This window comes from Panthera leo, chromosome E1 (genome assembly GCF_018350215.1).
Source record: "Panthera leo isolate Ple1 chromosome E1, P.leo_Ple1_pat1.1, whole genome shotgun sequence".
In the NCBI taxonomy this organism is placed as follows: domain Eukaryota; kingdom Metazoa; phylum Chordata; class Mammalia; order Carnivora; family Felidae; genus Panthera; species Panthera leo.
The window spans coordinates 27,402,798-27,428,921 of NC_056692.1; the positions used below are offsets into that span (position 1 = coordinate 27,402,798).

The 26,124-nt window shown below is 39.0% G+C and overlaps 2 protein-coding genes across 2 annotated transcripts in view; both read right to left on the reverse strand.

The window, feature by feature from the left end:
- Nucleotides 1-6,097, reverse strand: part of GDPD1 (glycerophosphodiester phosphodiesterase domain containing 1) — a 50,069-nt gene extending 43,972 nt beyond the window's left edge. Inside the window, exon 1 of the mRNA XM_042916790.1 lies at nt 5,863-6,097. Within this exon, the coding sequence (XP_042772724.1) occupies nt 5,863-6,004 (142 nt within the window). The 5' untranslated portion in view covers nt 6,005-6,097. The remainder of the gene's footprint in view (nt 1-5,862) is intronic.
- An 8,851-nt stretch (nt 6,098-14,948) lies between these two features.
- SMG8 (SMG8 nonsense mediated mRNA decay factor) lies at nt 14,949-20,445 on the reverse strand. Its single transcript, XM_042917025.1, has 4 exons — nt 18,685-20,445; nt 17,770-17,915; nt 15,659-16,531; nt 14,949-15,234 (listed from the first exon to the last, which is right to left on the reverse strand). Exons 1-4 carry the CDS (start codon nt 20,441-20,443, stop codon nt 15,037-15,039), a joined length of 2,976 nt encoding a protein of 991 aa, XP_042772959.1. The 5' UTR covers nt 20,444-20,445; the 3' UTR covers nt 14,949-15,036.
- Between the last annotated feature and the right edge of the window lie 5,679 nt (nt 20,446-26,124).

Here is a 26,124-nt window from a genome sequence, read left to right on the forward strand (position 1 = left end):
CATGGGGCTTGAACTCACAACCCCGAGATCAAGAGTCGTATGTTTTAACTAAGCCAGCCAGGTGCCCTTTCAACAAGAACTTCTTTCTCACTCATTTACTCAACTGGCTCACTCATTCCTACTGATGCCTTATTAATAATGGAGTCATTTATCAGTTACTTAATAGTACTTTCCTGTTTAACAAAGCAAACTAAAATATACTTATTATTGGCAATGGCTGAACGATCTGAATACAATACCAAATTTTCTATAATGATATTTTTTATATTTAATTTTTCTAAATCTGAATACAATTTAAGATACATATCTAGGGGCGCCTGGGTGGCTCGGTCGGTTGAGCGTCCGACTTCGGCTCAGGTCATGATCTCACGGTCCGTGAGTTCGAGCCCCGCGTCAGGCTCTGTGCTGACCGCTCAGAGCCTGGAGCCTGTTTTGGATTCTGTGTCTCCCTCTCTCTCTGCCCCTCCCCTGTTCATGCTCTGTCTCTCCCTGTCTCAAAAATAAATAAACGTTAAAAAAAAAAAATTCTTTAAGATACATATCTATATATTATATATATCTTAAATCTGAATACAATTTAAGATATATATTATATATATCTTAAGATATATATCTTACATATATATATATCTTAAATTGTATTCAGATTTAGAAAAATTAAATATAAAAAATATCATTATAGAAAAATTATTGGTTACTGGTTGGCTCAGTCGGTTGAGCATCCGACTTCGGCTCAAGTCATGATCTCCAGGTCCGTGAGCTCAAGCCCCGAGAAGGACTCTATGCTGACAGCCTTGAGTCTGCTTCAGATTCAGTGTCTCCCTCTCTCTCTGCCCCTCCCCCATTCACACTCTCTCTCTCTCTCTCTCTCAGAAATAAACATTAAAAATGTTTAAATAAACAAAGGAAAATTATTGAAATTATGACGAGATACACAACAAAAACCACTTATAATTAAAGAGAGCATACATGTGGTAGTTAGTTGGTAAATGCTGCCTATCAATATACAATTTGAATATCAATATACAGATTTGAATATCTTATGCTTTTGTGCTATTGATGTGTTTAATTTTTCTTATACCTGTAAATACATATTTCACTAGTTTTTTTCTCCTTGAGATACAGAAACAATTCTGCAGTGTTCCAGGGAACCCCTATTGAGAAATGCTCTTAGTATATGCCATCTCTAGTCCTTACAAGCTGTTTATGCTCTTATGTAAGTCATATATACTGTTTCCAAGGTGAACTGTAAATGTTGAATGAACAAATGAATTTAGAAACGGAGAAGGAACTTACTTTGTTGTTTGATTTACTGAATAATTTCATTTTTTAAAATGTTTATTTATTTTTGATAGAGAGAGAGATACAGTGTGATGGGGGGGGGGGGGGGTGGTACGGGGAGAGAGAGAAGGAGACACAGAATCCAAGCTGTCAGCACAGAGCCCAACGCAGAGCTCAAACTCTTGAACCATGATATCATAACCTGAACCGAAGTTGGAGGCTTAATGGACCGAGCCACCTAAGTGCCCCCTGAAGTGAGACTCTTAACCAACTAAGCCACCCAGGCACGACCAGAATGCTATTTCCAACGACACTTTTGAGACTCAAATCCATGCTTCAATTTCTTCCTTGAACAACCAATTAAAGTTTAGGACCCAGCAGCAGCCAGTGCCCAAGGGCAAACTAATCACTTGCCAAAGCATTCTGTGGCAGGATACCCAGATAGTGACAGTACTCTGCCTCAAGATCAAGGGTAAAAGATTAGGAAGGTGGAGATTTGATGGGTTGGTCATTTTTTTTTTTTTTTAAATTCTCTGGCCATTGAACCATAATAAATAGACTTTTTTAAAAAGGGCTGTTGCTTAATTCAGTTGACTCACAGAGACAGATTAAGGAGTATTAAAGCAAGTTATCTCCCTACTTTCCTACAATCGTATCTCTATCCAACTCAGTCAGCATCTGAAATAAATGTAAATACATTATGATTCAGAAAACATGTATTTAAAGGATATACTTCAAAATGTTAACAGAGATTGTGTTTTGATAGTAAAGTCTGAGGAATTATTTTTTCTTTTTTCATTTCTAAATTTTCCAAATTTTCTACAATGAACGAGTTACTTATGCAATTGCAAAGAACATTAATAAAATTCATATTTTTATGGAGAAATTAAGAAAATGAACTTTGAGAGTATTTCTTGCTCTCCATTTAATCCGAAGGGTGTATCTTTGATCTTATTGGTTTTTCATCAATACATTGTAGTTATAAAAGGTGTTCTTTGGTCAAAAATTTAGTAAACACATGGGAGGGATCTAGCATGCAGTAGATAATTAGCAAACAATAAGCTATTATTTTAATTGTGTTAAAATCTGTACTAGAAGTGAGAGACAGAAGCACTAATAAAATCTGAAACCTGCCCTTGAAGAACTCAGTCTAGAAAAGAAACCAGATGTATTAACATATCCTATTACAATATAATGTAATACAATGTATGCTTTAAAGAGGCAAGAATAAAATAAGCCTAGAGCATTTAATTTTTGAAACCTTAATTTCCTCTTTCAAGGACAATCAATCTTAGTAAAAGGTAGTATGTTCACTAAAACTTTGAAAACAGAAGTATAGGGTGAGTTTATTCCTTCCCAATCAACTCAGTTACTGCAAAATACATATGTGGATCTCTCGTATCCGTATTGGTATTTCTAAACAATTTCACAGTTTTCAAAGTGCATTTTATTTATTTTTAATTTTTTTTAAGTTTATTTATTTACTTTTGAGAGAGAGACAGAGACAGAGACAGAAAGAGACAGAATGAGCGCGCGGGGTCAGGGGCGGGTTAGAGAGACAGGGGGAGAGAGGATCCCAAGCAGGCTCTGCATCATCAGCACAGTGTCTGATGCAGAACTCGAACTCACCAACCATGAGATCATGACCTGAGCCGAAATCAAGAGCTGGCAGCTTAACCAACTGAACCACCCAGGTGCCCCAAGTACATTTTATATACCTAATCCTCATAACAACCTAAAGACAAGCAAAGCAAACAGTCCCCATTTATAAATAAGGAAACTAAGTCTTCTTCCCAAAGCTAACTAGTGGTATAGATTCAGAATCTGACCCAGGTGATAATGCTTTTACAGCAAACATAACATAGAACACATTAAGGGTTACAAGGTATGGCAATCACGGTGTATATACTTTGTACACATATTTTGATCAATGTTTTTATTTAACTTTGAGAGAGAGAGAATGAGTGGGGAGGGACAGGGAGAGAGGGACAGGGAAGGAGAGAGGGAGAGAGAGAGAGAGAGAGAGAGAGAGAGAGAGAGAATCCCAAGCAGGCTCCAAACCGTAAGTGCAGAGCCCGATGCGGGGCTGGAACTAACTAACCATGAGATTATGACCTGAGCTGAAACCAACAGTTGGATGCTTAACTGACTGAGCCACCCAGGTGCCCCTTGATCAATGTTTCAATCTTGGAATGGTCATACATCTAGTTTACATGAAATATCAGGTATTTGAAGTTAGGGTAAGAGAGAATTAGCCCAAATGTTAGTAATACACACAAGGAGACTAGTGATAGCTATTAGCAGTGTCCAAGACAAATTTCAGACTACTTCCTCGTCTATTATTTTCCAGAAATTTAGTATCTTGAGTTACAAAGCATTTTTTAGTAAATATGTCCTCTATTCACTCTAAATTCAATTGTATTATTTGGTGCACATACTCAACAAAAGCACTAACAACACAGGAACTTACCACATTGCGTTAGGACCGTCATATAAGCAAACAGATTAAAGTCTGCAGATATTTAACAAGATTCTCATGACAGTTTCAGCTATATGTCTTTGAATATACAAATACTGATGCCATATTTACAAATAATGAATGGAAAATTCTATATAAAGGGTGAAATTTAAACAACTGAAATGACTTAATTTCTAGAGAAAAATATTTTTAAAGTATTTCCAACAGTAAATGAGCATTGGAAATCCAGTTTATCCTGGTTTTGATACTGGTTTTGCTCATCTAGCACATTTTAACCTCAATAGAGTACTGATTTTTTTTCACCTGTAGAATGTCACAAAAATTCAAAGATTAACATGTATTTATTCTAAAATAAAATCTAGACCATCCATAATGACAGTTTAGATAGCTTTTTAGAGGATCTAGTTTTGTTTTTGGTTTGGGTTTTTAGTAAGCACAGTTTCCTTTTTCTTTTTTTTAAATCAGTAAACATGGTGTACCTGGCTGGCTCAGTCAGAAGAGGGTGCAACTCTTGATCTTGCTGTCATGAGTTCAGGTCCCACACTGGGTGTAGAAATTACATACATACATACATACATACACAAACTTAAAAGAGAACAAGCAACTATTTTAAAAAATTATATCAGTAAACACAACGGTAGTATGTGTACTGCCTATCTCCAAAATAAAAGGACTACTACCATTGAAAATTGCTTCTACGGCAACAATTTAAACACTAAAAGCTGGTTTGGGGTTTTAATGAGTGAAGGTACATTAGTGGTCATGTCATCCTATAGTTTAACTATGTATCTAATTAAAACACAGATAAACCAAATAAGCAATAACATGGCATTTTGCTGGTGAGCCGCTTAAAACCTCTGATGCTTTTCATGAGTAAGGAGACTAGCATAACTATTGAAGTCATTCTTTAGAACTGTTTTTAACATAAAATTGTACAGATTATACAGAAGAATGGTAATGTATTTCTGTGATATTTAAAACTGTATTCCTGGCCAATTCTTCTTAAAAAAGGTGTTATGATACTACATCAAGTTTTAGACTGTAAACTCCTAGAATTTACCGTTTCAAGTTATTAGACTGTAAATTCCAAGCAGTTTTAACCTAGTTTAACATTCAACTCTTAACAGTTAAAATTAATTGACTTAATCCAATCACAACATTTTACACATCATGCTTGAAATGAAATAAAGACACATTATTCTACAATAACGAAGAAGCAAAGATTTGGCCTGCTGTTTGGTAAACTACAGGGTGGACTATCTAGGCTCCTTTGTAAGATACTTTTCCAAGAAACAACTTCTTTTTCTTTAAACAAACACAGTCCTATCATAAACGACATCATCTTTTCGTCTTTAGGAAATCCAGGTGTCATTGCTGAGGTGCAGGGTGGGGCTAAAAAAAAAAAAAAAAACCAAAAACAAACCCAAAACTGGTGGAAGGCTTGCAGCCTTGGGAACCAGGATGCTCCAGTTTCTGTCCCAGTCCAGCCCAAACTCGAATTGTGACCTTGGGAAGTGTCCCCAGGTCAGTGACTCGGTTTCCCTCTTTTCTTAATTATCAGTGCTCTGAGACGGGGGTAGGGGTGGGACCAGCCCCAAGGCTGCAGCACGGTCCAGGTTCACGCAGTTCCTCAAACCTTGAAGCATGTCGTCCCGGATCTCCCTACAAGCTCAGCCACTGGTTCCGCTCGGAGCAGTCCATTCAGGTGCCCCAGCTGGGTACCCCTGGCTCTGCCCGGCACTCCCCCCACCCTCCTGGTGCCTCGCTGATAGGAAGGGACCTTGCGATCATCCTTCCATCTGCCGAGAAACGCTCCATCTGCCCTTATTTCTCACCCTAGTCCTTCCTCCTTCACAGAATCCCTGACACCGCTGCACTCGAGAGATCTCCCGCCTTGGTCTAAAGACCCCTTATCTTTCCTCAGACCTCCCCGTCACATCGCCTTCATCTCCAGAAAACCCTCTTTCACACACCCCATTCTTCCTCAAACTCTCACGTATTTCCACCCGCCTGCCTTTTGCGGAGCTCCAAAGGACCCTAAGCTCTAGTGGGGAAAAGAGCCTCCCCCACCTCCGCCATCGGGATCTGGGGACCCCTCTCACCTCCACGGTGAGAGATGTGTTTACTGAGGAATCGCTGCTTCTTTCTCGGGTGCAGCAAGGTCGGGTATTTGAGCAACAAGAATGAGGTCACCAAGTACCCTCCTAGGGTGGAGAGAAGGTAAAAAGCCGCGGTGGACGACATTTCAGCCACCGTGTGGGAAGTCTCCCACCTCCGGGCCCTCTGAACTCCGCTGCGGCGGTCGCAACGGCTGCGGCGACGGCGGCAGCTGCTCGAGGTCTGCTCGCCCCCAGCCGGTGCCAGCGGTGCAGCGCACTTGTAGGCGCCAGCCCTCCACGCAGGCGCAGCCGGACCCCAGCGCCTGAGCAACAAAGGGGCTGCGGTACGCAGGCGCGCTCCGGCTGCTGGGTAGGAGCCTGCAGAGTCCGGTAGTGAGTATTTGTCACCTAGCCCTGTGGTAGACCCAGAGCACTTCAGAAAAGCTCCAAACTGAGGCGAAAGCTTGGAAACCTGCCAGTGTCTTTGCCATCACTCATGCCGAAAAGGCTAGTCAAAGATAGCCTTCAGGAAGGCCTGACATAATTAGAAAATACGCATCAAAAAAGGAAAGTTTCCAGGACACATCTTAGCCCCTACTCTAGGAAGTGCAAAGAACTGTTACCAATGGAGGAGTTAAAGCTTGCTAAAATACATAATAAACTCACCTATTTATCTAGCCGAGATAGAGCTTTCCCTATTGTCACACTTACATAAGACGTACTAGTTTATCAGTCAAATATTTGAGGGACAGACTCTTCTCTCATTTCACTGAATATGCAGTCCCCATGCTTTATACAGGATAGGCAGTCAAGAAATATTTGTTGACTTGCAAGTCTATTCACAATAAGACAATGTTGACAAGGTTATAGGTTATTACTTAAAAGTTTTACAAAGACAGGAAACTCAATTCCAGAAGGCCCAACTAGTTTTCCTCTCACCCATACTTCCAGGTTTATATAAGGAAAATGTGGGACAAAGGTCGGTGGCCTCATGCCGGAGGGCAGTGAAGGTCAAGTTGATCACAGTCTTAGAGTCAATCCTGGGTGGGGTCTAGTTGGCGCAGAACTGTAGCTGAAAAAGATTTCTGCATCAGTTTACCACCACACTAGTCTATTCCTTTTTTTTTTTTTTTTTTTTTTAACTTTTTAAAATACTTATTTTTGAGAGAGAGAGAGTGAGACAGGGTGAGCTGGGGAGAGCCAGAGAGGGAGACACAGAATCGGAAGCAGTCTCCAGGCTCTGAGCTGTAAGCACAGAGCCTGTCAAGGGGCTCGAACCAGGAACCTTGAGAACATGACCTGAGCCTAAAGTCAGAGGCTTAACCGACTGAGCCTCCTAGGCGCCCCTATTTCTTGATGTAATATCAAAATATCCTGAGACGTGATAAAGCCTTTATGGAAAAAAAAGAACTAAGTATAAAAATTTCCAAATATAACCACACTTTTTAAGTTAAAACATTTTAGGGGTGCCTGGGTTGAGCTCAGTTGGTTGAGCTTCTGACTCCTGGCTTCGGCTCAGGTCATGATCTCGGGGTTTCATGGGTTTGGGCCACGCATCCGGCTCCGCGCTGACAGTATGGAGCCTACTTAGGATTCTCTGTCTCCCTCTCTTTCTGCCCCTCCTTTCCCACTATACATATAATTAAAACACTTTAAGGAAATTCATGAGTTGCAAAATACTGCCTTGTTAAGAATTAAGGGGAGTACTTAGGGCTGCCAAATTCTATCCTACAGAGAATATACACTGGTTGCATATATATACTTGCATATCTCACCTGAAAGCAACTTTTCTCTAAATTCGATTATTACTATTTTTGATGAGTATAGACCCATGTATATGATAAATATTTTCTGGAAAAAATATGTAACTAAGAATATTTAACCTTCAAGTATAGAGTTACCTATGGCTTAGTAGCTAGAGCTCTGGACTTAAAACCCATATACATAGCTATACCATTTGCAAGCTGAGTGACTTTGGGCATAGCTGACTGACTTTGGGCATATTATTTAGTTTAAGCCTCAGTTTCTACATCTGTAAAATGAGGATAGTAGTATCTAACTTCACAGGGGCATTTTGAGGATCTAATGAAGTAAAATGAAAGCACTGAAAGTATCCTGTGTAAGTAAAGCATTATGTCAGAAGTAAAAATAGTTTTCTCTAAAATATTACCAAAAAACTTAGGAAAAGTACATAGAAATATCAAAATAAGTAGCCAAGCAGGACCACAAATACTTCATGGGAGGCCCAAGAAAATTAAAATTAATTAAAGAACAGGCAAGCAATAATAATAATAATAGAAAAACCTCTTTTCAAAAAAAATTGCACCAATATGACCAGAGATGTCTTTCAGGATAAAGGAGTCAAATTTACAAGAGACACCAAAGTTAATAAGATATTATTTAAATCAAGAATGGAAGGGGTGCCTGGATGGCTCAGTTGGTTAAATGTCTGACTCTTGATTTCAACTTGGGATTTTCTCTGTCCCTCTCTCTCTGCCCCTCTCCCTTGCTCTCTCTCTCACTCAAAATAATTAAATAAACTTAAAAAAAAAGAATGGAAATTAGTACAATCAGTTGTCATAGGGGAGAAAGTGTTAAAAAATAAAGCATATCAGAAATCGCTGACCTGTTTCATCATAAAGAAAAAACTGATGTCTGTAGAGGTTAAGTAGTTTGCCTAAGACTACACACCTAGTGACTGACGTTATAAAGGTCACCAATCTTAATTCACTTCAAGGGATTGGTTGGAGAAGATAGTATTGATCTTCTGAAAAATAAAAGATTAATGAATGATTCCTTAGGCTGTCATTTCAATCCCATCTCCAATTGCACTGCCCAAATCATTAGTGCACTAGATAGCAGATGCAATTGCCTAGGAATATATATCACTGGGATCAGAAGGCATTTACCCGAGTTCTGAAGGAACCCATAAATTACGTTGTGATACTATTTAAAATAAGAAAACTGGTGATTACATTGGTAGACTGCCATCAAGATTCCCAGCTATGACAATGGGAATGTGATACTAGGCTAGAACATGGTTCAACTTTCTGTAGGGCAATTTAGCAATATGTATCAAAATGCAAAATGTGTATATCCCTTGCCCCAACAATCCAAGGTCTAACAGTTTATTCTGCAAAGAAAGCTTCACAAGTATTATTAAACAGGGTATGAATGCATCATGATGTTCCATCATTGTTTGTAGGAGCCCTAAGTCAGAAAGAACCTAAATATCAAATAATAAAAGACAGACTGTAAATCATTTGGGAAAATGATGCAGCCATTAATGACATACTTTCATTTATTGACAGGAAAAATGGCTGCCACATGTTGTTGAGTGAAAAAAAGTACATTACAAAAGAAGATGTACTCTGCAATTATTTAAAATTGAATACATATTTGCATGTGCATAAATGCATAGAGATGTCTAGAAGGATATTCACTAAAATGTTGCAAGTGGTTGACAGAGTACTAGCAGAGCAACAGAATTTCAAGTAATTTATTCTTACCTTTAAACATTTTTAAAATAAGGGATATAGTGACTGCATACTGGTTTTACAAAAACATCTAAGATATATTCAAAAACAAAACAAAAAACAATGTTTTAAATGGGATTATAAATTAGGTAGTCTTACTTTTATATTGAGAAAACAGCTGGGATAAAATAAAAGATAAAAATCACTGAAAATTCAAGTACTGTACATATAACTTAGTAGGAAAAAGGGAGTAATAATCAACTGTTGTAACATAGTCCTCTAAGAGTGGAATAAAAAGGAAGCATAGGATATAATTTACACCTTAGAAATTTGTCTTATACCTATTCAAGTAGAAAATGATTTTTAGGGTGCCTGGGTGGCTCAGTTGGTTGAGCTTCCAGCTCTTGATTTTGGCTCAGGTCATGATCTCAGGGTTCATGGGATTGAGCCCTGGGTCAGGCTGATAGCACAGAGTCTGCTTGGGATTCTCTCTCTCCCTCTCTCTGCCCCTCCCTCATGCTTTCTCTCTCTCAAAATAAATAAACACTAAAATAAGTAAATAAATGAATAAACCACAGAAAGATACAAGAGGAAAGGTACAAATCAAGTCTACAAAACTGCTATACATCATGGTGCTTACTGCAGTGTTTTGCAGGCACTAGGCACTGTTTACCTGATTATAAAAGGTAGGACTAAAACTAACCAAAATTTATTCACCATCTCCAAAACTATTAGAATTATGGTATACCTTTAAAAAGTAAATTCAAGATAAATTATAGTTATTATCAACAATATTTATGTGCCAGAGCGCCTGGGTGGCTCAGTCAGTTGAGCGTCAGACTTCAGTTCAGGTCATGATCTCACCGCTTATGGGTTTGAGCCCCCTGTTCAGGCTCTGTGCAGACAGCTGGAAGCCTGGAGCCTGCTTTGGATCTGTGTCTCCTTCTCTCTCTGCCCCTCCCCCACTCACACTCTGTCTCTCTCTCTCTCAAAAATAAACATTTTAAAAAATTTATGTATGTGCCCCTCTATTACTCTTCAGAAATACCCATTGTGATAAATAATAATTATCTTTTTCATTTTAGAGAAAACAATACTCAAGAATTAAGTAAATTGTCCAGGTTTCTTAAGTGGTGGATTTTTTCTTTCTTTTTCTTTTTCTTTTTTTTTTTTTTTTTTTTTGCTTCAATTTAGTATAGTACTATTTTATACAGGAGAAAATCTGGAACAAAAGATGGTATAATATAAAGACTCAGGGGGCGCCTGGGTGGCTCAGTTGGTTAAGTGTCCAACTTCAGCTCAGGTCATGATCTCGTGGTCCATGGGTTCGAGCCCCGCATCGGGCTCTGTGCTGACAGCTCAGAGCCTGGAGCCTGCTTCGGATTCTGTATGTGTCTCTCTCTGCTCCTCCCCTGCTCACACTGTCTCTCTCTTTCTCTCAAAAATAAATAAACATTAAAAAATTTTAAAGATTCAGTACAGTTTTAAACCTTTTTTTTTTTTTTAACGTTTTATTTATTTTTGAGACAGGAAGAGACAGAGCATGAACAGGGGAGGGTCAGAGAGAGGGAGACACAGAATCTGAAACAGGCTCCAGGCTCTGAGCTGTCAGCACAGAGCCTGACGCGGGGCTCGAACTCACGGACCGTGAGATCATGACCTGAGCCGAAGTCGGCCGCTTAACCGACTGAGCCACCCAGGCGCCCCTCAGTACAGTTTTAGACAGAATCAAGATTCATAGTCTTAAAAGAAACTACGAAGCTTTGGTGGTATCATGCCAAATGTTTTTCTGACATTGAAAACTCACCCATTCATATGTCTTAAGACCAGAGTCATATATTCAGTTGGAGGAACTGGCAGTTTTCATTCTTATATTTTTTTGAAAAGGAAGAGCACAGCTTTAAAATTAGAGTTCTCAATTTAAATTCTGACTTTGCTACTCCCTAGGTATGTGACCTTCAACAAATTATTTAACCACTTCAACCTTCAATTTCTTGGTCTATAAAATAGGGGTAATATTTATCTTGCAATATTTTGAGGATTAGAGGCAATGTAGACAAAACGTGTAGTAATATCCTAACAAGTGGATATTCATAAATAGCTATTATTATTGTGTGCCATTCAATAAAGAGTAGCTATTTTATTCTTGTAAATCAGGCTTTCCTAGTCCCACTTTTCTAATTTCTTTGTTTTACTTTTTCTTGGAACTTGTTTGCTTTTCAACTAAGATACAGATTTCCTGTTTAAGTAGTACAGAGGAACCTAACTTTAATCCAACATGTGAAGCCATTTTAAAAAATCAGAATAACATAATACACATGACAGAAAGATTTATCATATTAGTTCTTTAAATAATAAGCACTCCTTGAATAAGATATAATTTACTTCCTAAAATTCTATGCAACTTTTCATAGGCACATCACAGGATATCCTGTGAAGTCCCTCCTGACCTAGTGATTCTTTAAAAAAAAACAAAAACAAAAACAAAAACAAAACAATTTAGGGGCACCTGGGTGGTTCAGCTGGTTAAGTGTGGGACTTTGGCTCAGGTCATGATCTCTGGTTTGTGGGTTCCAGCCCCACGGCAGGCTCTGTGCTGACAGCTAGGAGCCTGGAGCCTGCTTCAGATTCGTTGTGTGTGTCTCTCTCTCAAAAATAAAATAAACATTAAAAAATTTTTTCAAAAATCAATTTCAGGGCAACTGGGTGGCTCAGTTGTTTAAGTATCTGACTCCAGCTCAGGTCATGATCTTGCCGTCTGTGAGTTCGAGCCCCGCTGACACTTGTGTCAGGCTCTGTGCTGAGAGCTCAGAGCCTGGAGCCTGCTTCAGATTGTCTCCCTTTCTTCTGCCCCTCCCCCACTCGAGCTTGCTTTCTCTCTTTCAAAAACATTAAAAAATTTTTTTAAAAATCAAAAAATTTGAAACATCTGCTTATATCTCCATAAAAAAAAGAAACAACTGCTAAGCAAAGCACAATGCAAGAGCTGCTACAGAAGAAACATAATTTCTTTAATAAAATCATCATTTTTGAAGTTTGCTGACTAAGGTTTGTATCAGTAATGAGAAAAGCAGTAAGCGATACAAACTGCATAGTCCACATTTCTTTAATGCAACACTCTATGAGCCAATTTATGGATAAAAACAAACCTGCAGAAGTTCTGCAACTGTTTTTTAAGCAGGCTATAAATAGAAATAGCATACAAAGTTTATTTCAGAAGTTCAAATTAGGGTGACTTCTGCAATTAAAAATCATTAAGGAAAATCACTAATTTAAGCAGGAATATAAAGTTTTTCCATATAGAATGACATCAAAGAAACAAAGGAAAGAAAAGGCAAGAGTTTGCTCTTTTGACACCTAATTTTTCTTACAAACTACTTTTTTACGGTTTCTTTAATCTACCAGTTTATACAACTTGTTATTCAAGTCTTAGATGCTACTAAAAAAACAAAACAATTATTAATATAGGTCCTACAGAGCAATCTAGTTATATTTCCAAATGCAGTAGCCTATTTAATAAAACCAACCAAGAACCATGCTTACTACAAAAGCAATTGTGATTGTTAAAACTGATATACAAGGAATTATAAATTAAAAGGATGAAAAATAAAGATGGGATGCAAGAAAAATGTAGGTTAATTTTCATATTGGCTCACATTCTCCTTTAAAAAAAATTTTTTTAATGTTATTTTTTTGAGACACAGAGCGTGAGAGGAGGAGGGGCAGAGAGAGAGACACAGTATCTGAAGCTGACTTCAGTCTCTGAGCTGTCAGCACAGACCACAAAAATCATGACCTGAGTCAAAGTCAGATGCTTAACCGACTGGGCCACCCTCACAGACTCCTTCTCTTAATTGAACTATAATAAAATGGGCATAAAAATACCTTTAATTAAGTCACAGTTCTAAATTGGCTATTACATTTTCTCCCCTAACATCAAAATCTAAATAACTGCTTTACGTTGGTAGCAAGATGTATTAAGCAAATGCTGTATTTCATACATATTGAGACTAAAATCTCCAATTCTTTTTACCCAATATTTCAAAATCAATGTTTCCAGGAAAATATAATCAATTACACTACAATTTTGGTGTGTTCACTTATTCCGTGTATTTATTTAATTGGTGATAAATTAGCATCATGTTGAGGCTGGTGAAAGTTAACCATAGATTGATAGGCTCTCTATCATTTAGTCGTTGTTTCACATATAAAAATTCTTACAGGGTAACTTTTTATTTAAAAAAAAAATTTTTTTTAACGTTTATTTATGAGACAGAGAGAGACAGAGCATGAACGGCGGAGGGTCAGAGAGAGGGAGACACAGAATCCGAAACAGGCTCCAGGCTCTGAGCTGTCAGCACAGAGCCTGAAGCGGGGCTCGAACTCACAGGCTGTGAGATCATGACCTGAGCCGAAGTCGGCCGCCCAACCGACTGAGCCACCCAGGCGCTCCCAGGGTAACTTTTTAAAGGGTAAAGTGTGTATTAATATTTTGGATTAAAAAGTTTTACTTCAGGGGCACCTGGCTCAGTTGGTAGAGTAAGCAATTCTGATCTCGGGGTTGTGAGTTCAAGCCCCACGCTGTGTGTAGAGATTACTTTAAAAAAAAAAAAAAAAAAAAAAAAGGCCTTAGTGCGCCTGAGTAGCTCAGTTGGTTAAGCAGCCAACTCTTGGTTTCAGCTCACATCATGATCTGATGTTTTGTGGGTTCAAGCCCCATATCAGGCTCCAAGCTGGCAGCATAGAGTCTGTTTGGGATTCTCTCTCTCTCCTCCTCTCTTTCTTTTGCTCTCACTCTTGCTCTCTCAAAATAAATAAATAAACTTAAAAAAATAATAAAGCCTTAAAAAAAAGTATTAGTTCAGATAGCATTCCTTTAAAATATGCTGTCGCATCAGTCCAGGAATAAAATGGCAAAAACAAAACAATTTGACTCAGGTACCAGAATTGTGAGCCAAACAACAGGGCTTTTTTTGCAATTAATCCTCATACTTTTGCCAGATAACCTACTGGATCATCTTGTTTTGAAAATAATTTCAGAAGCAGCATCTTAAGGAAAATCCCAGCTAAAACATCATTTTTTTAACCAAAACAAAATTTTGGTTCAACATGATTAGGCAACATTCAGTTATGATAGAAACATGTTTTATTATGGACAGTGAAACAGAAACAAAAAAAAACCCCAAACGTATCAACCAGATATTTATGTCCTTTTCTGCAAGAACCAATGTTTATTAAGAAGGTACAGGCCTGTTTACAATAAATATCAATAACATCATGAAAGAGTGGAACTATTGTATCAATACTGAACTCCTGTAACCAAAGCACATTCTGTATTTAAGGAAACACAGCATACACGTACCAAAACAAAAACAAAGAAACAAAATGAAAAAAAAAAACAAACCCATACACAGCAAAATCAAACATCAGCCTTAAAATGGAACCAGCTATAGGGGCACCTGCGTGGCTCAGTCAGTTGAGCATCGACTTCGGCTCAGCTCATGATCTCATGGGTTGGGTTCAAGGCCCATGTCAGGCTCTGTGTTGACTCAGAGCCTGGAGCCTGCTTCAGATTCTATGTCTCCCTCTCTCTCTGCCCTCCCCTCCCCACACTGTCTGTCTCTCCTTCAAAAATAAATAAACATCAGAAAAAAATATTTTTTTAATTAAAAAAAAAAAGATGGAACTGGCTATAAAACACTTATTGTGTTACTGCTTTAAGAACTCCACGGAGCACCTTGTAACTCATTAACTGCACGTTTTCCTTAGGAGGGAAACAAGGTCCTCTCTCAGTCACATATGCATAAGGAAATCTCAAAACCCAGAGGCCATCTGGTGGAAGAGTGATTTCTTGTTTTTCTGGGTAGAATACTGGACATGGTGGTGGGCCTGGTTGAACCTAAAAAGTAAAGGCAATATACTTATTTTTGCATTTTTCATTAAGAAATACCTGAAAGATAAGTGCCTAAACAAACAGTAAATTCTAAGAGCATATAAGATTAAGTAGGTAATAGGTAAACTAATCATATCCAAAATTACATTGAGTCTCAAATATTATCCTATTTTTCTACAGATTTTTCTTTTTTTTTTCTATAGATTTTTAACTTCAAGTTCTGCCTTTGAACTAAACAATGTGAATTGATGGTGTGAACTGAGAAATACACCCGCAATTTATTTTTCAAGAACTAGATTAGGTATAAAAGGTATTTAAGATTAAGACCTGTTTAATGAAATATTAGATATTATCCTGCACTTTTTAAAAAACAATCAAAACAAGCATCAGCATTTTTTGTCTGAAAACAGAAAAGGGTCATATTTCTTACCTGGGGCATTAGTATTATCTGCAAAGGAGCATCAGGAACTACAACAAAAAGCCTCATAAGTTGAGCATAATGTGGTTTTAGCCCTCTACCCTGAGATGATGACAGAATATATAAGGGCATATCACTATTCAGGGCTTTTAAAGCGGACTCCTTTGGCCCACTTCCCATTACTTTCATTACTTTGTCAGGTCCTGAACACATAAACCTCCGACCTCTAGAGTCTTCATATTCAAAGCCCACAAATGCTCGAGCTATGTCATCTCTCCGTCTTCCTCTTCCCATTACTACTGCACTTCTCTTTCCAGGAATAGCTTTATTTGGAGCAGGCCAAGAATTTGTGTCTAAGTCTCCTTCATCTTCAGCTCTAGTCCTGATGACAATGTCCCAAGGCATAAGATAGTTTGTTCCTGGAATGAAGCCTTGTTGGTCTAAACCTGTATGAAAGTTATAAGACTTAGCAGGGCCTAATTTAACCAATGACCAGCTGGAGAATTTGGGTAGTAGACCTTTAGGGCAATTTGAATGCAGCATGCCTGGGAGATACTCAACTGTGGATGCCTGTCTATCAACCAAGTTTGGTCTCTTCTCAGTTTTTACTTCTCCTTGACCATGAACTTCTGGATTATCTCCTCCTGCTTGTGGATCAGCTGGATAGGTACCTAAACTATCTGTGGACTGGCCTAAACTCAAAGCTAAACTCAGGCTTGTGCTCTCTCCTTGGGTTTGAGGTTCTTTTTCTTTAAGTTTATCAGCATCTGCATCTGGAGGGGCAGGAGAAGATTCATTTTTGGCAGGAGCAGGATCTGGAGTACTTGGTTCAAATACTGGGAAATTGATATGATCCAATTTTCCACAACATTTTTCTTCCAGAAGCTATGGAGGAAGAGACAAAACAAAACAACTCTGTGACTTTTTCATTTAAAATAACAGATTCTTGGGGCGCCTGGGTGGCTTGGTCGGTTAAGCGTCTGACTTCGGCTCAGGTCATGATCTCACGGTCCGTGAGTTCGAGCCCTGCGTCGGGCTCTGTGCTGACAGCTCAGAGCCTGGAGCCTGTTTCAGATTCTGTGTCTCCCTCTCTCTCTGCTCCTCCCCTGTTCATGCTCTGTCCCTCTCTGTCTCAAAAATAAATAAACGTTAAAAAAAAAATTAAAAAAAAAAATAACAGATTCTTCACTCTAAAAAGATTAACAATTAATGGGTAAGGGGTGCCTAGGTGGCTCAGTCGGTTAAGCGTCTGGCTTTGGCTCAGGTCACAATCTCACCATTTGTGAGTCCGAGCCCTGCGTCAGGCTCTGTGCTGATGGCTCAGAGCCTGGAGCCTGCTTCAGATTCTGTGTCTTCCTCTCTCTCTGCCCTTCCCCTGCTCATACTCTGTCCCTGTCTCTCTCAAAAATAAATAAACATTAAAAAAAAAAAATTAATGGGTAAGCAAATAAGTTCATATAAAGAACTTTCCCTTGTCTATATATCACACTCAAGTCACATTTACTTTTCTAGATTTTTTTCTAACATTAAAATAAAAATGTTTATTTATTTGAGGAGCCTGGATTGCTCAGTCAGTTAAGCGTCTGACTCTTGGTTTTGGCTCAGGTCATGATTCCACAGTTGGTGAGATCGAGCAGCTGCATTGGGCTCTGTGCTGAAAGCACGGAACCTGCTTGGGATTCTTTCTCCCCCCTCTCTCTGCTTCTCCCCCCACTCATGCTCTCTCCCTCAAAATAAATAAACTTAAAAAACTTTTTTTAATTAAAATTTTTAAAAATGTTTATTTATTTATTTTGAGAGGGATAGAGCGAGTGTGAGTGGGGGAGAGGCAGAGAGAGAGGAGAGAGAGGATCCTAAGCAGGCTCAACTCTGTCAGCATAGACACTGTTGTGGGGCTTGATCTCATAAACCATGGGATCATGACCTGAGCTGAAATCAAGAGTCAGATGCTTAAATGAGAGAGCCTCCCAGGTGCCCCTACTTTTCTAAATATTTTGCTTCTGAAAATATGTACTTTTACTTAGATGATAGTTAAAAAAAAAAAAAAAAAGAAAGGAAGGAAGAAAGAAAGAAAGAAAGAAAGAAAGAAAAAAAGGGAGGAAGATGAAAAAATCAGAGTCTACCTGATAAAAGTCATAGTTAGCTGCCTTGATATCAAAGGGATCATCTCGAGGTGCTTGTTTCCTTCCACAGTTACAGGCACCGGTAGATCGAGCTCGGCTGTTGTGATACAGCACAGGAGGATTTCTATCAGCCTCTGGTTTTTCTCCTGGAAAACATAACACTTACTGTTAATTTCACACACACAATGCAGAGTCAAAGTTATTTTATATTCTATTGCATCTAACCCCAAAATTTCTCCAAACAGTACTTTGGAAATGAGAAGAGATTACAAAAACAAACAAACAAACACCAAAAACACAAAACCTTGAGTATATACACATAACAGAAGAAGCACTGAAAATTCTTAAAATGATATACATTTTCAATCTAAAGTTTTAGATGTTTAGGGTTTCTTTTCTTTCTTTTTTTCTTTTAGATGTTTAGGGATTCTAAGTACATTTTATCATCATCATGGTGACCTTACATTTTCAATGAATTCATTTTAGTTCAACAAAAACTCCAAAATAAAAATGTTAATATGAAATTTCTGAAACTTTATACTCTTTAATAATTCTAATTTAATAATCCTCTATGGATCATCCTTTAAATACAAGAAAATAATTAGCAGTCATAGTTGTTATTTTTTTTTACAACAGGAGAGAAAACTTAAATTTGATTCAACTAAATTTCTGTGGGGCTTTTTATAATTATCAATACATAGTGAAAAGCCTCTCTTAAAACAAGAATAAACGGCACCTGGCTGGCTCAGTCAATAGAGTATGCGACTCTTCATCTTGGGGTTGTGTGTTTGAGCCCCACATTAGGCACAGAGATTACTTACAAAAATAAATAAAATAATAATAATAATCTTTAAAAAAAAAGAATAAAAACACAGCTCAGTTTTGATTTCAAAATGCTGAGAAAATTTTAGCTACCTGATTTAGGTAATGAGTGAAACTTATGTACACAGTGTTGATCAGTTAAACTCCTTTCCTCACAGAGCTGATGGCCATTGCTCCAAAACTTGTAGCAGTCCTCATGTAACTGCATGGCATACTTGTGAAAGGCTGGACCCCTAGCATGTTGACTGTATACGCGAAGAGCCTGGGCAAGCTGATTCTTATGGACAGTCATTGTGTAGTTATGAGGCAAGTTTGACTGATAGGCACTATGGGCCATGGGTAAAGCTTTTTGGCACCGGTTTTCTGAGAATTTGGTGTCAATATCCAAAAACCCTTCCAAGACTTTAATACTGCTTAAAATCTTAGATGTTAGCTCCCCAGTGGGAGATCCCAGGTCCTCCTCTTTCCCATCTATAGCTACTTCATACAGTTTTGAAGCTGCTGAGATCCACTTCTGATAAGTGGGAAGTTCAAAATGGGAAGGCTGTGGGTTCCTGCCCACACTGTCATCAAAACCTTTCTTGCTTAGGACTAATTCCACATGCTGCCATAGAAACTCCCGCAGAGTGAAATCCACTAGCTGCCCTGAAGAACTGGAACTGCTGCTGTCAATGTGGAAAGAAAGCTGCTGTCGGCTATGCTGTCTCATCACCTGGTATCGCCTGGGCCCAGAAAGGGGTGCAGGCACCAGCAAAGATTCTGGGTCCTTCACAGTACAATGACTCCTAAGTTGGTCCAGCAACATGCCTACTGGGTCCTCCTCTTGGCTTCCGGGAACTATGTACACAAAAGCTTGGTTGGCAGGCACAGTAAAGAGGCAATTGATACTCTGATTAGTTAAGACGCGACTCTTCCTAAAGATTCTATAGATCTGGTCCTCCAGGGCATGCTGCAGTCTCCTTTTGGGAGAATGTTTCTTGGGCTTGTCTGGATGAGTTGGGTCTTGGCTCCGAGGGGGTTCCACTTTGAGGGCTCCATTGAGTTGAAAGAGGAAAAGGAGTCTAGGAGGGCAAGGTCGGCAGTTTAGTTTCCAGTCTTTGCCAACTGGACAATCCTTAATGGCTGTTTTGAGGAGGGGCAGTACCTTCTGTCTCAGTCCATCAAGGGCTCTGAATACTCGATCATACGTGATGTCAAAAGAACAAGTGGGATGGACCAGAAGCAGGATGTGACAAACGGAGAAAAGGTAAAGGAGACTGAGACACTGCAGCTTCTCTTGATGCTTCCAGAACTCGTGCGCTTCTGCATGAGGTAAAGAGAGGCCACCTCCAGCTTCCCCACTCTGAAGGGCACGACAAGCCCGCAGAAGCTGGGAATTGTCACAGATGGAAGTGAGAAGAAGATAAAGAACTTTGCTTTCTTGATTGTAATAGGCCTGCAGAAGGCTGTAGTCCTGGGAGCCTGGCTCAGTTCGGTTCCCTTCAGCGGCCGCTACACCTCCCCGAACTGAATCCCCCGCCCCAGCCCCAGCGTCTCCGGCTCCACCAGCCTCCCCGACGGCGCCAGCCTCGGTCCTGATTCCAGGCCCTGAGTCCCCAGGATCTTGGTGGCGAAAGAGGGGAAAGACCTGTCGGTCGCAAACCGTATTCACAAGTGAGAACTTCTCGGAATTCAGTCGCAGAGCCGTCTTGCCGAAGATTCCTACCACGCAGATCTCATCCTCTCGCCAAGGAGGCTCGGGTCCACCAGCCACGCTCCCTCCGCCCTCTGTAGGGGACCCCTCGGGACTTTCAGAGCCGGTCCAGGATGAAGCGCCCATTAGAAGCTCTCGCAAGCTGACAGGACCCGCCATGGTGCAGAGACTTCTTTGGACTCTTTCCGGTCCGCCCTGAAAACCTAACCGGCTTTCGTCCAACTTTAAAATCCCTCCTCCGCTTCTTCAGTTCCTGCTTTCCTCTCATTTTTAGGTTCCGCACCTCGCTCATCCTCTCCTGGTTTTTGCGGTTTTCCCTATTCGTCTACCACGGTTTAAGATTTTCCTCAACCGGGGACTATAGGAATTGAGAGATTAAAAAAAAAAAAAAAAAAAGTGGAAACAGCTGGTTTGCATTTCAAGGAGTACAAAAACACCGCAAAAGAAGCTTGTCAAGTGGCTTGCAAAAATGGAAAAATGGTTCAATTTAAGCTCTAAAATCTTGATATAGTAGGTGTAGTCTTCAGGACGAAGGGGGAGTTAGTTAGAAATGCAGAATCTCAGGCTCCAATCCAGACCTACCGAATCAGAGCATGCATTTCAACTAAATGCTAACGAATAGTTTCACTGCCCTAAAAATCCTCTGTGTGCCACCTATTCATTCTAACTTTCTCCAGCCCCTAGCAACCATTGATATTTTTACTGTCTCCATAGTTTGGCCTTTTCTGCAGTGTCATATAGTTGGAATCATACAGTATATAACCTTTTCAGATTGGCTTCTTTCACTTAGTAATATGCATTTAAGTTTCCTCCATGTCTTTTCATGCTTTGGTAGCTCATTTCTCTTTAGTGTTGAATAATATTCTGTTACCTAGATGTACCACTGTTTATTTATCCATTTGCATACTAGAATACATCTTAATTGCTTCCAAGTTTTAGAAAATATTAATAAAGCTGCTACAAACATCTATGTGCAGGTTTTGGGTAGATATCCTTTGTATTTTCTTTTAAAGATTTTTTATTTTTAAGTAATCTCCACACCCAATATGAGGCTTGAACTCACAATTCTGAGATCAAGAGTTGCACGCTCTACTAGCTGAGCTAGCCAGGTGCCTCCCTCTTTATTTTTTAAAATTAATTTTTTTTATTGAAGTAGAGTTGACATATTACATTACAACAGAGAGATTCAAAATACATTATGAAATGTTCACTGTGATAATTATAGTTACCTTCTGTCACCATAGTTATTACAATATTATTTTTTTAAGTAATCTCTACACCCAACATGGGACTCAAACCCACAACCCCGAGATCAGGTCACATCCTCCACTAATTGAGCCGGCCAGGCACCCCTACAATATTATTTCTATACTTCCTATGCTGTACTTTTCATCTTTTATTTTTATCGATTTTCTAATTTTTCTACAATGAACACTTTTTCCAACTTGTAATATTGAACAATGCTTCCTTGAAAAAAATGTGGAAAGCCTTAACTCAATATTTGATTTAGTTAATTGGAGGTTTGAATGGTTAGATTCATTTTTTTTAAATACTCTTGGCTTTAAGATATAGAAATGGAATTGGATGATTTGTTTTTAATGAGTTCTTACTTGTGATGTCAAATAATGACAAAGTAATAATAAACACAGATCATTTACTTTGTGTATGGCTCTGTGTTAAATCCTTATCAAGAATTGTCTCATTTAGGTATGATCTTACTTATATATGGAATCTAAAGGAACCTAGGTCATAGAAATGGAGAACAGGGGCACCTGGGTGGCTCAGTAGTTGCTTAAGTGTCCAACTCTTGATTTTGACTCAAGTCATGATCTCACAGCTCATGGGTCTGAGCCCCCCTGTCGAGTTCTGCACTGACAGCATGGAGCCTACTTGGGATTCTCTTTCTCTTCCTCTCTCTCTACCCTTCCCCTGCTCACATACTCTCTCTCTCTGTCTTTGTCTCTCTCTCTCTCTCAAAATAAATACATAGACTTGGGGTGCCTGGGTGGCTCAGTTGGTTGAACATCCAACTTTGGCTCAGGTCATGATCTCACGGTTCATGAGTTCCAGCTCCACATTGGGCTCATGGCTGTCAGTGCAGAGCCCTCTTCAGATCCTCTGTCCGCCCCCCCCCCCCCGCTCTTGATCTCTCTGTCTCTCAAAAATAAATAAACATTAAAAAAATAAAATAAATAAATAGACCTAAAAAGGAGGAAGAACATGAATTTAAAAAAAAAAAAAAAAAAAGAAATGGAGAACAGACTGGTGGTTTCCTGGGCCAGGGTGGGGGATGCAGAGATGGGTGAAGGTGGTCAAAAGGTATATACTTCCAGTATTAAGGTAAGTAAGGTCTGGGGATGCAATGTACAGCATAGTGACTATACTTAACAATACTGTATTGTATATTTGAAAGTTGTTAAGAGAATACATCTTAAAAAGGGCACCTGGCTGGCTCAGACAGTAGAGCTTGAGACTCTTGATCTCAGGATGTTTAGTTTGAGCCCTGTATTTGGGTAGAATTTACTTAAAAAAAAAAAAGTTCTCATCACAAAAAATTGTAACTATATGAGGTGATGGATGTAACTAAATTTACTGAGGAAATAATTTTGCAATATATGCATATATCAAATCATGATGTTGTATGCCTTAAACTAATACAATGCTATATGTTAATTATATCTAAATAAAACTTGGGTGGGGGAAAGAATTATCTCATTTAATTCTCAAAGGAAAGATGGAACCCTAAGTCATGGTGATGGTGTTTTAATAAATTAAGCTATATTAGGCTTCTCAACCAACTTTTATTTACTAACAAGAATTCAGAAAGGAGTAGGAGTGGGTTTTTTAATGTATTTTTTTTTTTTAATTTTTTAGGGGCACCTGGGTGGCTCAGTCGATTAAGCATTCAGCTTCAGCTCAGGTCATGATCTCATGGTTTGTGAGTTCAAGCCCTGCATTGGGCTATGTGTAGACAGCTCAGAGCCTGGAGCCTACTTCAAATTCTGTGTCTCCCTCTCTCTCTCTCTCTGCCATTTCCCCTCTTCTCTATCAAAAATAAATAAACATTAAAGAATTAAATTTTTAGGGGCACCTGGGTGGCTCAGTCGGTTGAGCATCCAACTTCGGCTCAGGTCATGATCTCACATCTCTGTGAGTTTGAGCCCCACGCCGGGCTCTGTGCTGATGGCTCAGAGCCTGGAGCCTGCTTCAGATTCTGTGTCTCCCTCTCACTCTGCCCCTTCCCCACTCTCATTCTGTCACCATCTCTCTCAAAAATAAACATTAAAATTTTTTTTAAAATTAAATTTTTGTAATGTTTATTGATTTTTGAGAGAGAGCATGTGAGAGAGCAGGGGAATGGCAGAGAGAGAGAGAGAGAGAGAGAGAGAGAGAGAGAGAGAGAATCTCAGACAAGTTCCACACTGTCAGTGCAGAGCCCAATGTGCGGCTCAGACTCACAGACTGTGAGATTATGATGTGAGCCAAAACCAAGAGCCCAACGCTTAGCCCACTGAGCCACCCAGGAGCTCCGACAAACAGAATTTTTAACAATACATTTAGTGACGCCTGAATGGCTCAGCCAGTTAAGTGTCTGACTCTTGATTTCTGCTCAGGTCATGGTCTCAGGGTTAGTGAGTTTAAGTGCTAAGTTGGGCTCTGTGCAGAGCCTGCTTGGGATTCTGTCTCCCTCTCTCTGCCCCACTCCTGCTTGCTTTCCCACCCCCTCTCAAAGTAAATAAACTTAAAAATATTTTGCTTGCTTATTTGCCTTTTACTTATTCCCTTCCCTACTTCTACACGTCCAGATCCTACCTCTCTTTGAAAAGCCAAGTAAAATGAGAAAGTCCACGTTTATCAACATAAATTATATTGTGATCCTCACCATGTAGATTATATGCTATGTTTAGTATGTGATTTTGATTTAAAATCATCTCAACAATTCTTTGACTTATAAATACAGGAAAAATAGTATATATTAACTGTAAACATTGTACAGTTTTCCCAAGTAAACAAAATTTTGAAAAATCAATTATTTAAGAGTCCCTTGGGGCGCCTGGGTGGCTCAGTAGGTTAAGCGTCTGACTTCAGATCGGGTTCAAGCCCCGCATTGGGCTCCACACTCGATGCCTGCTTGGGATTCTTTCTCTCTCCTGCTTGTGCTTGCTCTCTCTCTCTCTCTCAAAATAAATAAATAAACTTAAAAAAAAAAAAAAAAGAGTCCCTTGAAGAAAACAGGAGCAACAAGAACTCTCCTACTTTGCTGAAGGGACCATGAATTGATTGGTACAACCACCTGGGGAACCAATTTGACACGTTTTGGAAAATAGGCATGTTTATTTTATTTTTTTTAACTTTATTTTAACGTTTATTAATCTTTGAGAGACAGAGTGCGAGCAGAGGCAAAGAGAGGAGGACACAGGATCCAAAGTGGGCTGTGTGCTGACAGCAGAGAGCCCAAAGTGGGGCTCTAACTCACTAACTATATCATGCCCTGAGCCAAAGTCAGAAGCTTAACCCACTGAGCCACCCAGATGCCCCTAGGCATGCTTTAAAATCTAGCAGTTCCACTCTTAGGTATACACACTAGAGTAATTCTTGCACATATGTACATGTTCAAGAATATTCATACTGGCATGCATGATTTATAGTAGCCAGAAACTATAAACAATCCAAATGTCCACTAACAATAGGATGAATAACTATATTTACACAACAGAAATAAGTGATCTATTGCATTACACAGTAACATGGTTGAATCTTAAAAATAAATGTTGATTAGGGGCACCTGGGTGGCTCAGTCTGTTGAGCGTCTGACTTCGGCTCAGGTCATGATCTCACAGTTTGTGGGTTCGAGCCCCGTGTCGGGCTCTGTGCTGACAGCTCAGAGCCTGGAGCCTGCTTCGCATTCTGCGTCTCCCTCTCTCTCTGCCCCTCCCCTGCTCACACTCTGTCTCTCAACAATAAATAAATGTTAAAGAAAAAAGTTAAAAAAATATATTGAAAGAAGGCAGAAACAAAAGATATAGTGTATGATTCTATTTATATAGTTCAAAAACAAGGAAAATAAACCATAGCATTTAGGGATGTATACTTAGAGGGTAAAAACAAGGAAATATTATTTTTAATTTTATTATTTTTTTAAGTTTATTTATTTTGAGAGAGACAGAGACAGTGTGAGTGGGGCAGGGGGAGAGAGAGAGGGAGACAGAGAATCAAAAGCAGGATCCAACTCACAAAACTGTGAGATAATGACCTGAGCCAAAACCAGGAGTTGGATACTTAACCGACTAAACCACGCAGATGCCCCATGGAAATATTTATTATAACAAGCATATCAGTAATTTCTTCTTGAAGAGAGGGATTATGTTAGGGGGAGGGAGACAAGCAGGGTTTCTACAGACATTTATAATGTACCTTTCTTGGTGGTTATATGAGCATTTGCATTACGATTCGTTAATTTATGTATTGATGTTTTATGCGTTTTTCTGTGTTATATGTCTAGTAAAAACCATTAAACAGAGAAAAACCAAAGGTTTCTTATTGCTCTTTATTTAAAAACATAATCAGATGTACCTTGGTGTTTATATTGTCTCATTGTTATTCAGCTGAAAATAAGCATTGAAAGTATATAATTAGCAACAGTTTAATGAAACCATAGCATTTATAGGATTCTCATATGGATACAAAATAAAACCTGTCATAAAAATTAGTAAAAGATACAAGGTAGAGCACATTTTAATACTGGTACAATGGCAACAGCAGCTTTACAAATGTTTATTATATAGGATTTCTATAGCATTTTTTTATGACCCTTTATTCCACAAGAATAATCAAATCAT

Coding starts and splice junctions, on each gene's coding strand:
- SMG8 (XM_042917025.1), bottom strand. CDS start 20,443: ATGGCGGGTCCTGTCAGCTTGCGAGAGCTTCTAATGGGCGCTTCATCC. Junction 16,532..17,769: donor CTAACTATGACTTTTATCAG/GTAGACTCTGAT, acceptor CTTCCTCCATAG/CTTCTGGAAGAAAAATGTTG. Junction 15,235..15,658: donor AGATAATACTAATGCCCCAG/GTAAGAAATATG, acceptor TTTACTTTTTAG/GTTCAACCAGGCCCACCACC.